The sequence below is a fragment of the Dama dama genome, chromosome 28 (genome assembly GCF_033118175.1).
Source record: "Dama dama isolate Ldn47 chromosome 28, ASM3311817v1, whole genome shotgun sequence".
Taxonomy (NCBI): domain Eukaryota; kingdom Metazoa; phylum Chordata; class Mammalia; order Artiodactyla; family Cervidae; genus Dama; species Dama dama.
This window is the reverse complement of record NC_083708.1, coordinates 11,999,010-12,018,464: the sequence shown is the minus strand read 5'-3', so window position 1 is coordinate 12,018,464 and position 19,455 is coordinate 11,999,010. Positions and strand designations below refer to the sequence as shown.

The following is a 19,455-nucleotide window of genomic DNA, read 5'->3' as shown; positions in this document are numbered from 1 at the left end:
TAAAATGCCAGCTGGCTGATGGTGATTAATAAATAATAGCTTTAATTGCTGATGGTATTATCAATATTAGTAGTAAAATGCATAAAAGATTAGCTAATCATACACTCCTAATATTTTTGCAGTGAATTTGCAATAAGTGGTGATACTACAGGAGTCTGATGAATCTTCTTTTTACTCTTTTTGGGTTTAAAACTGAAAAAAACCATTAGCAAAGAAATCAATCATAAAATCTTTATTGAAAGTCAGTCTGCATTAGAGGAGGATGCACTGAAATTGGTCATCTGGAAAAATAACCAGACATATTTCTTGTTACATTTAAGCTACCTGAAACACTTTAGAACATCCATTCTGAAACTAATCTCATGTGTAAAAATTACTTTAGTACTGGCTAACAAGAATTTATAATTATAATTAAAGGAATTTATAATTACAGGTATACTTAGTATTATGCTTTTAAGTCACTTTAATAAATGTATTTCTTTCTTCCTCCAAGTCCTAAAATTCAAATAATTATAAAAATGAATTCCACTATTTTCTGCCAAATCAAACTAAAAGTGTATCTACCTATTAGCCACACCAAACTTTATAGTTCAGAGCAAGGAAAAGAACAAAAATAGAGCAGCTGGCGTGTATTTAAAACTACGAATCCTTATTAGGGCATCTCTTGATGCAGATGAGTTACTCTTGCGGCATTAAATCTCTATTAACAGTAGTGAATTCCTAAGCCAGACAGCAGCAGTAAATAAAAGAACTCATGCTTACATTCATCTGATGGTTTTGCAGACCAAAAATCATTTCTGGCACCAGGACCGTGCGTTCAGGAAACAAAGAACATGAAACATGACGTTCCTCAGAATGCTTCCCTAGCACTATTAAATGATTAAATGAGGCACAGACAAGGAACTTCAATTTCAGCAAGATTTTCATCTACAGTAGCTCTCAGTTTCTGAAACTTTGGAGGGGGGTGCCCATTCTTTGTAAAAGTGTTTTGCTTCCAGTATTAACATCAGCAGAGTCAAGAAAACTTTTCTTAGACTGTCCAATAAAATCACTGTGGCCCCCTCTCCTCCAGCGCTACAATTGTCTGTGCAAAGAAACAGGCAGAGAGCATGTACCAAGAATCACTAGATTTAAACCATGCAGAATATTCTGGTAAATTGGATAGCTTGGAAAGATTAAAAACAAGTCCTAAGGCAAATGTAAGACAATCATTTTCTCCAAGTAAATAAAGTATGAGGTCTAAGCTGGTGCATGGTTTATTTTATGACTTGCCTTAACTGTGTGGCTTTGAAGAAGAAAACTGGAAAAAGATAAGCAGAAGAGCATTTAATAACTTGGACATTTTCTTGGAACACATATTGACTACGAACAACATAAATTTTAAAATAATGCCTTGAGCTCATGGGTAACTTAGCTTTTTCAGGAACTATTCCTTTAGGGATAAGTGGATTACAGTTCAAGTTTTGTGTATATTGTTATTTTCTTGACAATGGATCAAGGGTACTATGGTTAGTTTCTATCTATGTCTTGAGAAGTTAGAGATATGCCTTGGATATTCATTAACTCTTATTAAGCTATTCTAAAATGAATTACCCTTAAGTCTAGCTAAAACTTCTTAGAATACTTAAGTTTTAACCCATATGAAATTGTAGAATAATGAACTCTATCTATACAGTTTTTAATACTCTGTGGGCCTTCTGAAATGTTTCTCTTCATCCCCATGATGGTAATGAAATAATTTCCTTGAGCTAAATTGCCAAAGGAAGAAAAAAAAAAAAAAAGTCTTTTTGATCCATATTCTTTTTTTTTTAAAGTTTTCTTTTTTTTTCCTAATGTGTACCATTTTCAAAGTCTCTATTGAATTTGTTACCCTATTACTTCACAGGCTTCCCAGGTAACTCAGTGGTAAAGAATCTGCCTGCCAATGCAGAAGGTTTGATCCCTGGGTAGGGAGGGTCCCCTGGAGGAGGAAATGGCAACCCACTACAGTAATCTTGCTGGTAAATCCCATGGACAGAGGAGCCTGATGGGCTACAGTCCATGGCCACGGGGTCGCAAAGAGTTAGACACAACTGATCGACTGTATGCACGCACACTGTTACTTCTGTTTTCATGTTCTGGATTTTTGGTGGGATCTCAGCTCCCCAACCAGGGATTGAACTTGTACTCCCTGCATTGGAAGGCAAAGTCTTAACCACTGGACCACCAGGGAAGTCCCCTGACCCATATTCTGAGTGAGAATAAGGTCTGCTCTCTGCCTTGGGAAGGGGAATATCTACAGATAAGAGAGAAGGCAGGACTTCCCCTTTCTCCAGTGAGACTAATATTCATACTGCAGACAGTCACCTAAGGAGCAGATGGCATCCCAAGACAGTGAACTTCCAAAATGGGTCTGGATCCAACCAATCCTCGTGTCAGAATCCACAAGAACTCAAAGACTCAACAATGACTGCAGAAATTCTGGGAGAACAGCAGAGATGCAGAAACTTTGGGGATGACTTGAGAGATATAAGAACAGCCACGATGAATCAGAAGCCTGCAGGGATGACATGAACCCTAGGAGATGTTTCTAAAGCTACTTTCAGAGACTTCCGTCAGCCAAACTCAGGAATGTGGGCATGGGTTGGCCGTACTCTGATTCATGCAAATGACCATCTCACTACTACGCTCTTCACCCTGAACCCTCCCTCTACCCGCATCGCCCTGGACACAGGCTCCTTCACTACTCAGGAATCCCACTGCAATACTCCTCTGGATTTCAACCATTTCGTCTATCAAACAGGGACAGTACCATCTTGCCCACTCTCCAAGAATAACCTTGTGTCCTCAAATTAACTACTTTGCTCTTTGGGATTTTGCTCCAATACTTTAAATTTTTTGTATTATATCTCAAATTTTTCCATATCTTCACCCAGAGGTACCTCTTCCACATGTCATCCTGGAAAAATGCCCAGATCCCCTTTGTTCTGAGACACGTGCATGCACATGCATGTGCACACACACATACACTTTACCTGCTCCTAACACCCTTTCGATGACAGTCTGGCACATGAAAAATAGTCAATAAATGCTGGTATAATGAATGAAAGACAGACTGTTCACATTGAGCTCTTCCCTTCATGATGCCTTCTGAAGATAAGTTTGTAGTAATTCCCTCTCTCTCATCTTTTCAGCACCATTCATCTGATAGGTTTTAGGGTTTTGGGGAATCCCTGCTCTGACTCACTGTCGACCCTCCAGCCTGATCTTCAGCAGTCCCATCTCAGAGCTAGGAGATGGTGGTTCCAGCTGAAACGCAGACAGAATGGAGAGAGGAACGGTCTCCCTCCTGGCGAGCCACCCACACTGAGGACCCCTGTCCTTCCCCACTGGGCCAGGAAGAGCGACCTGCAGGTGCAAACTCCAATGGTCTGTTCTCACTTCCCGTCCTTCTGGGGATTAAGCAGCCACTCTGGGAAACCCTCCCTTCCCTCGGGTCTATTTCTCCTTCTCGTTGCTCACTCACTCTTTCCTGAATCCTGCCCACCCCCATTCCCTCGCCAGTTACCCCTACATGTGAGTCTCTCATTTCGTCCTCTCTCCATTTGGGCCCCTACTTTATCATAACAAGCTCATCCCTGGCCCTCTTTATGGCTCTTTTTCTACCTACGTCACATTTTTCCATTTTATCCACTAGCCTCGCCCTGACCTTTCTGCTTCCTCACTATTTTGTACATCTTGCTTCCACTTAAGCTTCTGGGTACACAGTTTTCTTTCTTCTATTTTCAATTAAAAGCTCTTCATAAAAATAGTGAGCAGAGTCCTTTAAATGGTTTCAAGACCTGGCTCCAATCTTCTTTCCAAAACATATGTCCCATTACGGCTCTTTCATACATCTTTGCTTCAGCCAAATTGTGTTCATAGGCTAGGCAATTTATTGACACACATCTTGTGTTTTCCTTCCAGTATTTTCTCTTCCCCTTTCCGCAAAATACTGGCCTCTTAATAATTGCCAAGAAATTATTTTATGCTTCCTTGCTTCAGGATTTCTGAAGAAAAATGGCAGAAGGAAGGCAGGCCTAAAACTTCAGTCTTTTGGAAATGTCTGAGCCTAGAACAGATGACACTAAATGTGTCGGGTCAGGAAGGCAGAAGAAGCAGGCATTGCTGGGCTTCTGGACTCGGTGCAGTCCGTGGGGACCTGGGCCCTGTTCCACTCACCCTGGTGTAACAGAGGACAAGAGGAAGAAGCACAGTGTGGCTGGAAGGTTTTTTTTTTTTTCATTAAAAATTTTTTTTTCATTTATTTATATTAGTTGGAGGCTAATTACTTTACAATATTGTAGTAGTTTTTGCCACACTTTGATATGAATCAGCCGTGGATTTACATGTGTTCCCCATCCCAATACCCCTCCCACCTCCCTCTCCATCCCATCCCTCTGGGTCTTCTCAGTGCACCAGCCCTGAGCACTTGTCTCATGCATCAAACTTGGGCTGGTGATCTGTTTCACCCTTGATAGTAGACATGTTTCAATGCTGTTCTCTCTGAACATCCCACCCTTGCCTTCTCCACAGAGTCCAACAGTCTGTTCTATACATCTTTGTCTCTTTTTCTGTCTTGCATATAGGGTCATCATTACCGTATTTCTAAATTCTATATATATGCGTTAGTATACTGTATTGGTGTTTTTCTTTCTGGCTTACTTCACTCTCTATAATGGGCTCCAGTTTCATCCATCTCATTAGAACTGATTCAAATGTATTCTTTTTAATGGCTGAGTAATATTCCATTGTATATATGTACCACAGCTTCCTTATCCATTCATCTGTTGATGGGCATCTAGGTTGCTTCCATGTCCTGGCTATTATAAACAGAGCTGCGATGAACATTGGGGTGCACGTGTCTCTTTCAGTTCTGGTTTCCTCGGTGTGTATGTCCAGGAGTGGGATTGCTGGGTCATATGGCAGTTCTATTTCCAGTTTTTTAAGGAATCTCTACACTGTTCTCCACAGTGGCTGTACTAGTTTGCATTCCCACCAACAGTGTAAGAGGGTTCCCTTTTCTCCACACCCTCTCCAGCATTTATTGCTTGTAGACTTTTGGATAGCAGCCATCCTGACTGGTGTGAAATGGTATTATATATAGACTCAGATTTCTCTCAGAGGGAGTGTGAATCATTTTCAAGTCACTGAAGCTTTTTGTTTGTTTGTTTGCTTGTTTATCTGTGTCCAGATGAGAGTTTTTCTTAATCATTATTTCCTTATTGCTTTGCTCATGGCAATGGCCCCAGAGTGTTTGTGTTTGCAACAAGTTGACAGTGAAGTTGGGATCTACAGGAATTCAGAGGAAAAAGAGACTAGAAAATCTTGAAATAACACCATGAGATGAATTAAGAGGATTTTGAGCAGGTCTTGAAATAAAGGATTTGCACAGGGGAAACAGAAATGTGGATGGTGGAAAATGTTGGAACGGTACAAAATATCTGTTCTTAAAGGAACACAGAAGTGACTTTTTTAGTATGGCCTTAGTACATGATAATTAACTCGATTATTTGACAGTATAACAAAGTCCTGTGACATTTTCCATAATTTAATCAATGTAAAACCACCAAAATCCTGCCAGTATGTAGGAAAAGATGATATTAATCCAGTTAATGAAGTATCATCAGCTGATGATGATACTTGAACTGCATTGCAGTTATACACACACACCTGTGCCTGAATAACTTAGGGATACATGGAAAAAGCTCTAGAAGTGCAAACATCCTGGTTTCAATCATTTAGATATATGAATACTTATCATTATTATGGTAACTATCACCACAATCATCTTCACGTGTTGGTAAATACAGGGTGTACATAAGGATGCTCTTCATAAAGAGCCTTCATTCTTAGTGAGGCAAACCTCAGCCTACAAAGGCCAGGCTATACCTACATTAGGCCCAAAGCCCCCCTCATATCCTAAGGCCTGGCCCTACATTGAGCAAACCAGAGCTCCATTCAGTTCCAAAACACTCCTGGATCAGGGGCTTTTCCTTAAAGTTTCCTTTTCCTTCCACTTCTTATACCCTTTTCAATCTAATTCAGATGTTGCACACCGAACAAGTTTTGAGTTATGTGCCTGATGGTTTGAAGCCATTCATTAGCAGTAGCATTTTTGGAAACATTTCTGTTTATATCACTCTCCCAGTTAAAAAATATTTTTAAAAATTCCTACTTCCATTATGCATATTGTGCTAAAGGTGATTTTAAAATATTAACATTGTTTATACTTGAAATATTCAACATAAATAATTATACATAATTGAAGAGCACAGTAAATATATTCAGGTGCACAGTAAGTAACATATAAGTGCAAAGTAAATGTAATATACTTACATATCACATATATAATTTACTATATAAATATATGTGTATATATACATATAATTTACTATGCTTTTCATTTTTTGCAAATAAATTTTACTTGATTTTGAACAAAGAAGCAAATAAACTCCTTGAGCAAACCTGTGGCTATAAAAACAAAAACAAATAAAACAACATACTTGAAATCTCCCATTCTAAAAAGAGCTGGTTAAACATTATTTCTGATTGCTTCATGTTTCCCTGAGTATCCATCATCTTTGTGGCAGAGATGCTTGGGGAAGATACCAGAGACTCACTGCCATAGAATCCCTTAAACTTTTTTTTTTTTTTTTTCAAACATAAGAAGACATTTACATTAAACATAATACATACTATTCCACAGAATACCCAGCTTGTTTTATTCCATAACACTGCCTTCTTCTTCCAAATCTTTGATTAACTGACACCATTAGACAATCTGTTTTAGCTAAACAGATAAAGATGTGGTACATATATGCAATGGAATATTACTCAGCCATAAAAAAGGATGAAATAAATCTATTTGCAGCAACATGGTTGGACCTCAAGATTATCACACTAACTGAAGTAAGACAGAGAAAGAAAAATAACATATGATATCATTTATATGTGGACTCTAAAATACAACATAAATGAATTTATTCACAAAACAGAAATGGACTCACAGATAGAAAGGAGAGACTTGTGGTTGCCATGAGGGAGGCGACTTGGGGAGGGATGGACTGCGAGTTCGGGATTAGTAGATGCAAGTGATTACATATAGGATGGATAAACAATAAGATTCTACTGCATTGCACAGGGAACTAAATTCAAGATCTTATGATAAATCATCATGGAAGAGAATATGAAAAATAATATGCATATATGCATATATATATATATATAATAATATTGGGCTTCCCAGGTGGCTCAGTGGTAAAGAATCTGCCTTAGAGAGGAAATGGCAACCCACTCCAGTATTCTTGCCTAGACAATCCCATGGACAGAGGAGCCTGGTGGGCTACAGTCCATAAGGTTGCAAAGAGACTGACATGACTGACTAACTGAACACACACACACGTGTTATAATATATATATATAGATGAATCACTTTGCTGTATAGCAGAAATTAACACAACATTGTAAATCAACTATATTTTAATGAAATACTAAAAATTCATCTTAATTATGCATATATTTAGAAGCCCCCCAAAACCCTCACCAGTCTATAATTATTGCGTTCACTTTACACTAAAGACATCTAAATGAAATATGATAATGTTTCTTAAAATTGGACAAATATCACATAGTTTTCTCTAGAATGACGGACCTGGGGGAAAGCGAGTTAAAGGAACATTTTAAAAAGTAGAAAACTATTCTAAGGGTTTGTAAAATTCAGATTTGTGGAGATGTTCCACTTATTTAAAGTAGGCCATCCAAGGGGTTTCTTATAAGAAATTAAAATTAAGGAATAATTCTTTGGAGGACAAATATGGAAAAATAAATTTTATGATCATATACAGTCTTAATACCTCAGTTGGTAAAGGATCTGCCTGCAATGCAGGAGACCCCAGGTTGATCCCTGGGTTGGGAAGATCCGCTGGAGAAGGGATAGGCTACCCACTCCAGTATTCTTGAGTTTCCCTTGTGGCTCAGCTGGGGAAGAATCTGCCTGCAATGCAAGAGACCTGGGTTTGATCCCTGGGCTGGGAAGACCCCCTGGAGAAGGGAAAGGCTACCCACTCCAGTATTCTGGCCTGGAGAATCCCCTGGATTGTATAGTCTATGGGGTTGCAAAGAGCTGGACATGACTGAGCGACTTTCACTTTCACACAGCAGCTGAAGCAACAAAAAACACAATTTCTTAGAATGAGAATTCTGAATTTTGGTGACTCTTCACAGGAGAGAGAAAATATAACCACTGATAAAGGGGGAAAAAATCACTTGTAAAAGAAGCAACAGGGAGAAGAACCAGGTCACCCACTGAAACAAGGAGAGATAACTTAGGGTTGTCACCACTGGTCCGTTACCTTGGGAGGATGAAGAAGAATGAGAAAACATGTTACCAAATGTAAGACACAATCATGATGCAGAAGAAGAAACATCAATTCCTACACCTGGGAAGTTCAGGGGTGTACTTTCAGTCAAACCCACCCACTAAACAGGCAAACTAAGCCCCAGAGGGCAAGTCAAAGTTCATTCCTCAGTCACTTTGGAATAGAACTATTTTGTTATCTTGGCTTTGTCATCCTTTTTGCCCCTTGCCTTGAAACCTGATCTCTGAAACCAGGGTATTCAGTGGAAGTTACTAAGAACGCAACTTTGGGGAGGTAGATATTCAAAATTCAGCAATGACCATAATTGGGATAAAATTTAAACTAAAGGGGTTGAGGGTTTCAGTGGCACTCATTTGAATCTATTACCTACAAAGCAGTGCCTCAGGTATAATTCTGATGTTTAATTATAGCTGTGTTTTACTCTAAGAAAAGGTAATTCCACTCACACTAACTATGGGGGAATGAGAAGGGACAGACTGTGGAAGCCGTGGAAGAAGATAAGCCATCCCAGAACTTGCAGCAAACACTGCTTCCCTAGAAGGACATTAAAGAGAATTTCCATTTCATCCAAGTGATAAAGTGGTGTGAAGTCTGATGGTCAAAGTCCATCCACACCCCACACTGGAAAGGATCATTTATTACATCAATCCTACAAACCACTAAGCACCAGGGTCAAAAATAAAAGAAGCAAAAGAAATGAAAAAACACCTCCTGCTCCTAAGGAGTAAGGAGTAGGAGTAAGGAAGACACATGATTTTCCTTCAAAATGAACAGCCCAACCCCCTGGGACGGCAGAGAGGCAGCTCCTAGACCCCGGCTAACGTCGGTCCTTTCTAATCCTATGATTTTCAGAAAGACAAACCTCTGCTCTGATAAACAGCTATGTGCACTAGTTCAATTTCTGAATGGCTCAAAAATTCCAATTTCTAATCTATTCGTCACTTTGTCCAGTAAAATGCATAATATAAAACACGTAGTTTCCAGGGTGCCAAGTTAACTATAAAAAGCATTTCATGAAAATGTTTTAGCATAAGCAAATTACTTTTAGCATAAGTAAATTTTGTGAAAAGACTTTCACTCTTAAGGAACAAAAAGTGGAACTAAGATTATGGCAGGAGAAACAAGTGCTGACAACTGATATCAGTTGCATATTTCACTTACCTTCAGTTTTCTGCAGTACTCAGCCTAGTAATGAATTATCTAATATGTAAGATCAAATGTTATATAATTTCAGGAAGTTTTTTTTTTTATATTTTAGAATACATAAATAACCATCCGCCCTTCTGTGTTTGCTTTCTTCTATATACCTTGTGGACATAAAGCTTTTAAGATTTATAAGGAGTAGAAAATGTTTGAAACTCAAATTTGTATTAAAACATTATTCTTTGCATGAATACCCTGACCCATTTTTTTCTAAAGTAAAAATAACCACTAGATTTTTACTTGCATTGAAAATACAGCAATCACAGTTCAGTTATTGCATTCACACACTTTTTCAAGTTGCACAACTGACCTTCTTTTCTATAACAATATGGAGTTAGTCTAAATTAGAAATAATTGCATTAAGGAACATTTTGAAAAGGAGAATCCTGTTGCTTTTCTTGCATTTCAATCAATTTGGTTCTTTAATACTTCTTTGCATTTCCTTGCATATTTGTAAACATGGCTTAATTTTTTTTTTCACTTGAATGAGAACATCTGACCACTTTAGGGTTGACAAATGATACCCTGTTAGACAGCTGTACAGAAAAGAAGAATAAACTCACACGTGGAGGTTTCCAGAAACAGAAATAAACATTCTTCGCAAAGAAGAATACACTGTAAGCCCATCACGAGACAGCATGACGATCGACTCCGTCTCTTCAGTAAGAACTTGAGATGTCTGAGTTCATATCACTCACCTGTTTGGCTCAGCTGGGACGTGCTTCTGCTCCTTCGCGACACTATGGCAACCACTTTGGCACTCAGGCTGGACCTCCTCTTCTTCCCACCTGCTCCGACGGTGCCCACAGCTGTGTCCGACTGGCTGCCATCATTATGCTCCAGTGTGTACATCTCTCCGCTCATGCTTGTGCTCTTGGTGATGGCTCTTCCGGAAGTCCCCATCCGTCTGCCTTGCATTTTAGGGGTAAATGAACTATATTTACAAAGTAAAAACATATATGCATCCATAAATTACAGGTCAGCATAACTGAAACTCTAAATCTCATTCATTTTGAAATAATCCAGGCAAAATTCTAGAGTGAAAAGCCAGCTGAATAGTAGTCCTACAGCTACGGATACTCTTAAGATCACATCACCACTGTCAAATGTTTACTGGATGTAGCTTGAACAAGCATTTCAACACAGAGTCATCTATCAACTCCTGGAAGAGAGGAGAAGGAAATGCAACAGATGCTAGCGATGGGGAAGTAAATGTAACTGATCGGTTTTGTCAACAGTTCCTCTGTTACTTTCAGGGAAAAGCGAAAATATTTCAGTCACTGAGAAAAGTTCATATACATTTCTGAGGGAAAAGTATTGTTAAAAATGGATACTCAGAATTTGCCACATGACAAGGTTTAAAAAAAATGAAAACTGCGTTTGTGCTGGTTTCTCTTTGGGATTCCAACTCATAGGCACATCTTTTATTCTCTGAGGCTTAGTGAACCCAGGAAAGACTGTTAATCTGGCAAAACTCCCAGCCTCTCCCCTTCTGGTCCATCTTAGCCCCTCCTGGTCCATCTCCTCCACACAAGTTTCCTCTCATTTTCACCTTTGGACTCTTCAAACGCACAGGTTCTGGGTCCAGATGTTCCCATTTTCATTCCTTTCTGCAAAACTTATTCGTCTGTGTCCTGAGCTTGCCTCCGTGTATCTGACTAAATCACTGGACTTTTTTCCCAAATGAATAAATTTCTGCTCAGAATTTCAGCACCATAGAAAGTTAATGGACATACCTCTCTACCTGTCCAAGCAAAGGTGTGTCTGTAAGCTGGAGTCGGAAGCAGGGCAGAGGTCACCAGGGGGTAGGATTCTTTCTATCTTAATTGTGCTGTGTATGCATTTATGTTATTGACATAGACTGTCCCTTTTTTGGCCCCCAAAAGGCCTGTTTTATATCTTTGAAACAGCCCTCTTATTTTATGTGCCCTCAAAATATCTGCAAAAACTGACTCCCATGACCTTTACCACCATCTGGATTTTCTATTTCTTGTCTGGAAATACTAAATATATCATCGAATATAGCTTAAGTGATGACACATCTTATACAAGTCAGAACAGACTCTAATATGATGAGAAACGATAAAACAGAAAGCCTTGGTGATCACATAACATGTCTGTGGTTACACACACAATGAGCATTTCAGCGGAAAGGAAAACTGGTATGTGGGCTCAGACGGCAAGGAAAACAGAGGACTGCCTGGACCTCAGGATCCCTTCAGAGACGGTGAAGGGAAACAGACCTGATCTGACCAGAATAACCTGGAATGTTAAACCCTGGCTATGTCTTGAATCGGTCCATGTCGACATGCACCTGGCAGTGTTCAGGTATTCATACTGTCTCCCTTTACTCTAATCACCTTTTCATGAAGCCACATGTTCTTTAAAGCGATTTGCGAACCTGGCAATTCTGCTAAGCATTTTATGCAGTCTCTTTTTCCAAACATTAAGAAGACAGTTTTACACATGATCAGTTTAACACTGATTTCTGTGAGGTTTCTATACCCAACTCTAGTTGACTTTCTTTTCAGGTAAATATTATGGCCGATTTACTTCATGTCCTCGCCAATTTATTTGAATGCATTTCCTAACTCTGTGAAACTGCTCTCTTAGTGTCTGATTTCTCTACTATTTTATTCACACGAGTCTGCTGAAGGATATACAGAAATGACAGGATTTGGTCAGTTTCACCATTGTAAGATCCATCTTCAGTCAAACACCTGTGACTGGAAATCCATAGTTTTTCATCTCTCATCAGTCTCCTCAGCACACTCCCCACAGTGGTTACTAAAACCCTCTTTTCTAGGGATTTTATTTTTACCTTTATTGTAAAGTACATATAAACTAACACACACCTTTTTTCTCCACGTGATTCTCATGAAAACAATTATATCACAACTCTCAATCTGTATTTTAAAAATCACTGCACAAAAATACTATTGCTAAATTTTAGATGGTGTTATTTAGGTTATAGAGAAGTTTGAAAGAACAGGAAGGTGTTTTCTATAACAGTTCTATTATGAAACTGTATCCAATGAACGAGGAAGATCCACAAATTTTTCATGGATAATTAATTACAGCAATGAAATGTTCTACAATGTCAACAAATAAAAATTCTGAAAAAAATCAGATAAATCTGTACAGTAAACAATTACCATTTTTTGGTGGGGGGTGATTTAAGAAGTTATGTTAAAAGTAAATCTATGAATAAGACAGACACATTTCCTTTTTCCTCAAAAAATAAAATATTTTGTTTAGAAGCTCAAAATTATTATTATGTGATCTGAATAGCTTCCTAAAGAATTTAGAGCATCCTATGTTCAAATGGAACATGTTAGGGCATTTTCGATTCTGTTAGCTAACTGAAGGGAGAGGTTTGGAGTTGGGTCTAACCAGCCAGATCAATGAAACCAATGGGAAGATCAGAGTCTTAGCACAGATTTACCTCTGTTTGCCTGTTTCTCCTTTATTCTGCTTCCATCATCCAAAAACTGATTCCTGTCCTTTAGAGGTGCCTGAGTCCTTCAAGATGCACTGGAAGGCCTTCTGCCTTTTAAAGCTTTTTGGGGGTCTCTGTCGAGCACTGACTGCTGCCTCCCACCCCTGCATTTTATATTTTGTACCGGTCACATTAAGACTTGGATACTTAAAATCAGCACACACCAAACACTGGCAGCATTCCTCCCATTGCTGAGTAAAGTGAAGTTCCGGCCTTTGCTCAGCTGTGTCCAACTCCTTGCAATTCCATGAACTGTAGCCCACCAAGCTCCTCTGTCAATAGAATTTTCCAGGCAAGAATACCGGAGACGGTTGCCATTTCCTCCTGCAGGGGATCTTCTCAACCCAGGGATCAAACCCAGCCCACATCTCCTATGTCTGCTGTATTGGTAGATGAATTCTTTTTTTTTTTTTTTTAACCATAATTATTTTATTAGAAAATGTAGGTTATCTCCCGTTTTTTGGTAGATAGATTCTTTACCCAGCTGGGAAGCCCCTAAATTGAAGCTGAATCAGTGAGTTCTCACTATACAAACAGGCTGACACAACCCATCTTTAAAGATCAAACAAACAAAACATCCTCCTTCCCCCTTTGGAAGACTCCCCTTTAGTTACTGACTTTGTGCTGAAACCTCTAGGCTGTACATCCTCTCTCCCTATTCTCTCCTAAACCAAGCAAAACCAGGCTCTGACACCAGCACTTCATCCATACGGCCTTTTCTTCTCATCAAAGCCAAACAATGACCCCGCGTGGCAAAATCCTACTATTCTTCAGTCCTCATCCTTTTGACATCTTCATACATCGTGTATTCAACAAAGCATTTGATTCTGTTGATCCTGAGACACTCTATTCTCATAGGTTTTTCCCACCGTGTGCCTCCTGGCAAGACTTTCATTCTCTTTCATCACTAAACCTGGAGTTCTCGACCCCCCGCTCCCCACACCTCCGTAATTTCAGCCAACCAACTCTCTAGGTGTCTCAGCTGGTTCCAAGTTTTACTTCCTTCTATGTTCTGCCAATTTTCACGGGTTTTCTCCACCTCATCGCAGCCCTTGACTCTAAATTTATGTACCTTACTTGTGAACTGCTTGGGTTTGTCTGATAAGGCTCTCAAAAATGTGTTCAACCCAATGAAAAACCTGTCTTCTCTAATCTTGCACAATATACTAAGGGCGTGCCAATTACCCAGTTGCTCAGAGTAATACCTGCATCCTTCCAGTAAAGAAAAAAAAAAAAAATCTAAACTTGGAAATGAGATTAGGAAAAAAAACCAAAAAACTGCTTCACCTGTTAATGCCATATGTAAGGATTATCTAATAAGCACCCCAAGGACCTAAAGGTATCTGACTCTCCGGGGGGATGGAATATTTATTGACTTATTATTTACTCTTAATAATTACAGTCCAAAAATTTTACAACTCTGTAAAAATGTTACAAAGTGGGGTCACAAAGAGTCGGACACGACTAGGCGACTGAACTACAACAAAAAAAGATGTTAACTTGAAAAGAACTTATAAGGAGCAAATGATCACTATTTTGTAGTGAGGATAACTCCAAAGGATGGGGTTTTATTGAGCTAGAGAACATTATCCAGTTGGAATCAAACTGGATAATGTTCCGCATACTCTCTTTTTTCCGCAATGACTGTATATCTGTGTCTATATGCACATCATCTGAGGAACCAGTTTGACACTGTTGGTTTGCTCACTAGTGAGTTAAAATTCTGACATTTCCTATATATTTTTCTGACAACTGCTTTAAATTTGGGGATTATGTTTCAAGAGTGTCGGAGATCCTGTAAAAATGCCCAGGTGGATATCTGCTGGACCTCTGGGCAGGGCGCCCCATGAATGCTCTGAGCCCAATAATGCCTTTTTCTGGCTCCTGGATTTAATATCAAGAGACAACAGAACATTACTTTCAATCTGTTTTCTCTTAACTCTGGCCTTGTTTTGTTTCCTGCTGGTTCTGCTTCCTGGTGAATCTGGCTCTTCTTTTGTCTGTGGCCAGTGGCAGCAAAAATATTTTAGAGGGTCTGTCTACGGATGGAATTGGGTCAATGGAAGATCTCAGAGATGTATTGAGAGCTGGGTGGCAGATGACAGAAAATCTGGTTTTTCTGTCTGTTAGTATGCTACAAAAGTTCACATCATTCAAGAAAATGTCTTGTCCACAATAAAGAACAGCCCTTCATATTCTGGGGTTAGGTTTCCGTGTCCATTTCCATCTATGTCAAGTGGTAAAACTGGAACTACTAGTTTTCTCTGCATGTTTAAAAAACAGTCTTTTCAATTGGCGAAAAACATCTCTCACTTTCTGTGTACCTTAGGAATACTGGTCTGGGCAGACAGATATCAACTGAAAAGAGCTCCTGCTCTGATTGATCCATGTGGACATAGTTCTAATGCAGTTAACCAAAGAATTCCCAGGGGAAAAAAGAAACTGAACTTCTAATACTGTGAATATGCTTCTCTTTCAACAAAAAGCCATTTTTAAGAAATGGATGACTCAAAAGAATTTTAATATAAGAATCTGAATCCACAACCAAAGTGAATTGTTTGAGATATCAAACAAATTTGATACATTTGGCTTAAAAGAAGCTTTATGAAAACAACGATGAGAGGCCACTTTGCAAGCACAGGCTAGCTACAGCAAAAAGGCGATGCTAACAGGTGCTGACGAGAATCTGAAGAAACTGGGCGCCTCATACATAGCTGGTGGCAGTGTAAAATGATGCAGTCACTTTGGAAACAGTTTGGCAGTTTAGTTAAATAAAACTTAAGAGTTAAATTAAACTTTGAGTTGTCATACTACTCATTAATTTCATTCTTAGATATATCCATGAGAGAACTGAAAACATATCCAAACGCTTACACAGGAACATTCAGATTAGCGTTATTCCTAACACTTTAAAAAGAAAACAACCCAAATGCCTCTCAAATGATGAATGTGTGTTTTATCCATGCCATGAAATACTATCACTCATAAAAACAAATGGTACATGTTACAAAGTTGAAAACATTATACTACGTGAAAGAAGCCAGCTACCAAAGGTTACATACTATCTGGGTGCATGCGTGCTAAGTCGCTCCAGTCATGTCTGACTCTGTGTGACCCCGTGGACTGTAGCCCACCAGGCTCCTCTGTCCATGGGATTCTCCAGGCAAGAATACTGCAGTGGGTTGCTATGTCCTCCTCCAGGGGATCTTCCCAACCCAGGATTCGAACCAGCATCTCTAACATCCCCTACATCGGCAGGCAGGTTCCTTACCACTAGCGCCACCTGGGAAGCTCACATATTGTATAATTCCATCTAAATTAAATGCCAAATCAAGAGACAAATGTGGATAAGTGATCACCAGGGGCTAGAAGAACAGGGGGAGGGGTATATGCCAAGGGTTATGGGTGTCTTTGGGAGATGATAAAAATGTTCTCAAGTTACATAGTGGTGATGGTTGCATAGCTAATTGTGAATATACTAAAAACTGCTGAATGTATTATATGTACCATAATCCCAAACTCCGAATTTATTCCTCCCCCTTTACCCTTCAGTAACCACAAGTTTGTTTCTATGTCTGTTAGCTTGCTTCTGTTTTATAAATAAGTTCATCTGTGCTTTTAAATTTCATATATAAACTGATAAGTGATATTTGTCTTTCTCTGACTTCACTTAGTATGATAGTCTGTAGATCCATCCATTTTATTGCAAATGGCATTGCTTTCATTCTTTTTTATGGCTGAGTAATATTGTGTGTACACACACACACACACACACACACACACACACACACCCATATTTTCTTTATCCATCCCTCTGTCAATAGACATGTAGCTTGTGTCCTGTCTTGGCTATTGTAAATAGTGCTGCTATGAACACTGTAGAGGTGCATGAATCTTTCTGAATTAGAGTTTTTGTCTTCTCCAGATATATGTTGAGTGGGACTGCTGGGTCATATGGTAGTTCTATTTGTAGGTTTTAAGGAACTTCCACACTCTTCTCCATATGGTTGTACCAATTAACATTCCCACCAACAGTGTGGGAGAGTTCCCCTTTTTTCCACATCCTTTTCAACATTTATTATTTATAGATTTTTGGCTGACGGCCATTCTGACTGGTGTGAGGGGATACCTCACTGTCGTTTTAATTTGCATTTCTCTGATAATTAGTGATGTTGAGCATCTTTTCACGTGTCTTTTGGCATCTGTATGTCTTCTTGGGAGGAATGTCTATTTAGGTCTTCTGCCCATTTTTGATTGGGTTGTTTGTAGGATGTTTATTATAGGTGCTGCTACTTGCTAGACTGCAAAATTGCTTGTATATGACAAACGACCTGTTATGCTCAATTATCTTCCTCCAGGTTTTCTCTATGAAATAGAAGCTTAGGTTAAATGTTGATCAATGGGAAGGAAAGCTAAAGCAGAGGGGATGTATGTATACATAGAACTGACTCAGTCTGCTACACAGCAGACATGACTACAACATTATAAAGTAACTATACTCCATTAACTTTTTAAAAGTTGCAATTAGTATGGATGGTTCATTTTAAACCAGAAAAAAGTGACAAAATATACAACATATTCAAGATAATAGATGTGTTTTGATTTATTAAATAAAGGAAGGAAATCATTCCTTACAGTAAAATACCTGGAATATAAATAAGGATAGTAAAAAAAACCCCAGAATTTGGATGAATATATTAAATTATAGAAGGTTTGAGGAAAGCAAATTATTTACTCTGCTTTATTATAGTTGTAAACAGTAAGTCTAAAGTGAAAAAAAAAAAAAACAAAACTTTAACTAACTGGCTCTATTTAATGGAAATCTTCATCATATAATAAGAACAATCTATGAACCACTTACTGACAAATATTACATTAATGCAAGATTAGAATTGGGTTTTCTGTTAAAATGAATAATCTATATGCACTGAATCAAATCAATAGGACTTCCCTGGTGGCTTAGCAGTAAAGAAACTAGCTGTAATACAAGAGATGCAGGTTTGATCCCTGGTCAGGAAGATTCCTGGAGAAGGAAGTGGTAACCCACTCCAGTGTTCTTGCCTGAGAAATCCCATGGACCGTGAAGCCTGGCAGTCCATGGGGTCACAAAAGAGTTGGACACAACTTAGTGACTAAACAAATCAAATCAATTATGTTCAATATTAAGATACATAAAATTTTATGTATTTTAAGAAAGAAAAATGCCATCAACTGTAAAATATGTATGTACTTCACATATGATATAGTACATACCAGTGTGCATTGTATTAATAGAACCAATGAAATTATGGTAATAGGCAATTTAGAAACTCATTTCAGTCAAGAATTTTTTTAAAGGTTGATAAAATGAAACCGAAATCCTGTGAGCTCACTTTCCCTAAAGTAGACAAAAAGACTTTGATTACCTATAGACATACCAGAGACCAATCACATAAGCAACCAAATCTGCACCTTTAATTGTCAGATTCTGGTTCCTTATTCTAACATAAGGTGAGTGGCATGTAATTTTGGAACAGAATGAAAAAAAAAAAATATGGGCCTGATACAGTTTCTCATTTTCAGAAAGTCAGGCAACTTTTAGGAAAAGTTTATGAGATACCATGTAAAGATGATTTCCACTCTTAATAATAAATTTAGCTTAAAAATGATTACAATCAATTTCTGTATCTTGAACACACCAAAAGAAGGTAGACGACTACCATGACTCCACTGTAAGGCCAAAAAAGGATAAGTGATTTAAGGCATATGAAAAGATGGCTATAATACATACACATTCACTGTATGTTTTCAAATATGCAGAAGTCACCTCAAATTATTTGAGTCCTACACTTAAGTTTGGATCAATATACAAGTTGTTAATCATAAGTGGTAAACACAAAAGGAATTTGCTGATCAAGAGACCTCCAGGCATCTCGCTCATAATTTCTAGGAGTTAAAATTCTGGGACTTGATAACAGGATGGTGTCAAATTCCATCTAAGCATGTCTACTGGACCTGTTTTGGTAGCAGCATCACTTTAGAACCAAGGGATGTGCTCAAGTTAGATCGTTATTTACATCTGATCCCTCAAATAGCCAGACCTTCTGAAGTAGTTGTGTCTGTGTAATTCTTATTGAATTTCACTCACACACAACTGAATTTATCTATGAGCCTATAAATACTCTTTGTATTGAGGACTTACATATTATTGATCTATTCCTACTCATTTAGTTTATTTCTAATTAGCTTACCTATTTAGAATTATTCTTAGGTATTTCATGTTTTTAATTACACTGTATTGATGTATTTTATAAATTTCATGTCCTAATGTTTGTTGCTGGCACATAAAAACACAACCGATTTGTTAGTGGTGTT

At 38.4% G+C, this 19,455-nt stretch overlaps 1 protein-coding gene across 1 annotated transcript in view; it reads right to left on the bottom strand.

Annotated features, from left to right (window-relative positions):
* Positions 1-19,455, bottom strand: part of RIMS1 (regulating synaptic membrane exocytosis 1) — a 580,103-nt gene that overhangs the window by 61,925 nt on the left and 498,723 nt on the right. The window contains exon 29 of the mRNA XM_061131514.1: positions 10,301-10,536. Within this exon, the coding sequence (XP_060987497.1) occupies positions 10,301-10,536 (236 nt within the window). The remainder of the gene's footprint in view (positions 1-10,300; positions 10,537-19,455) is intronic.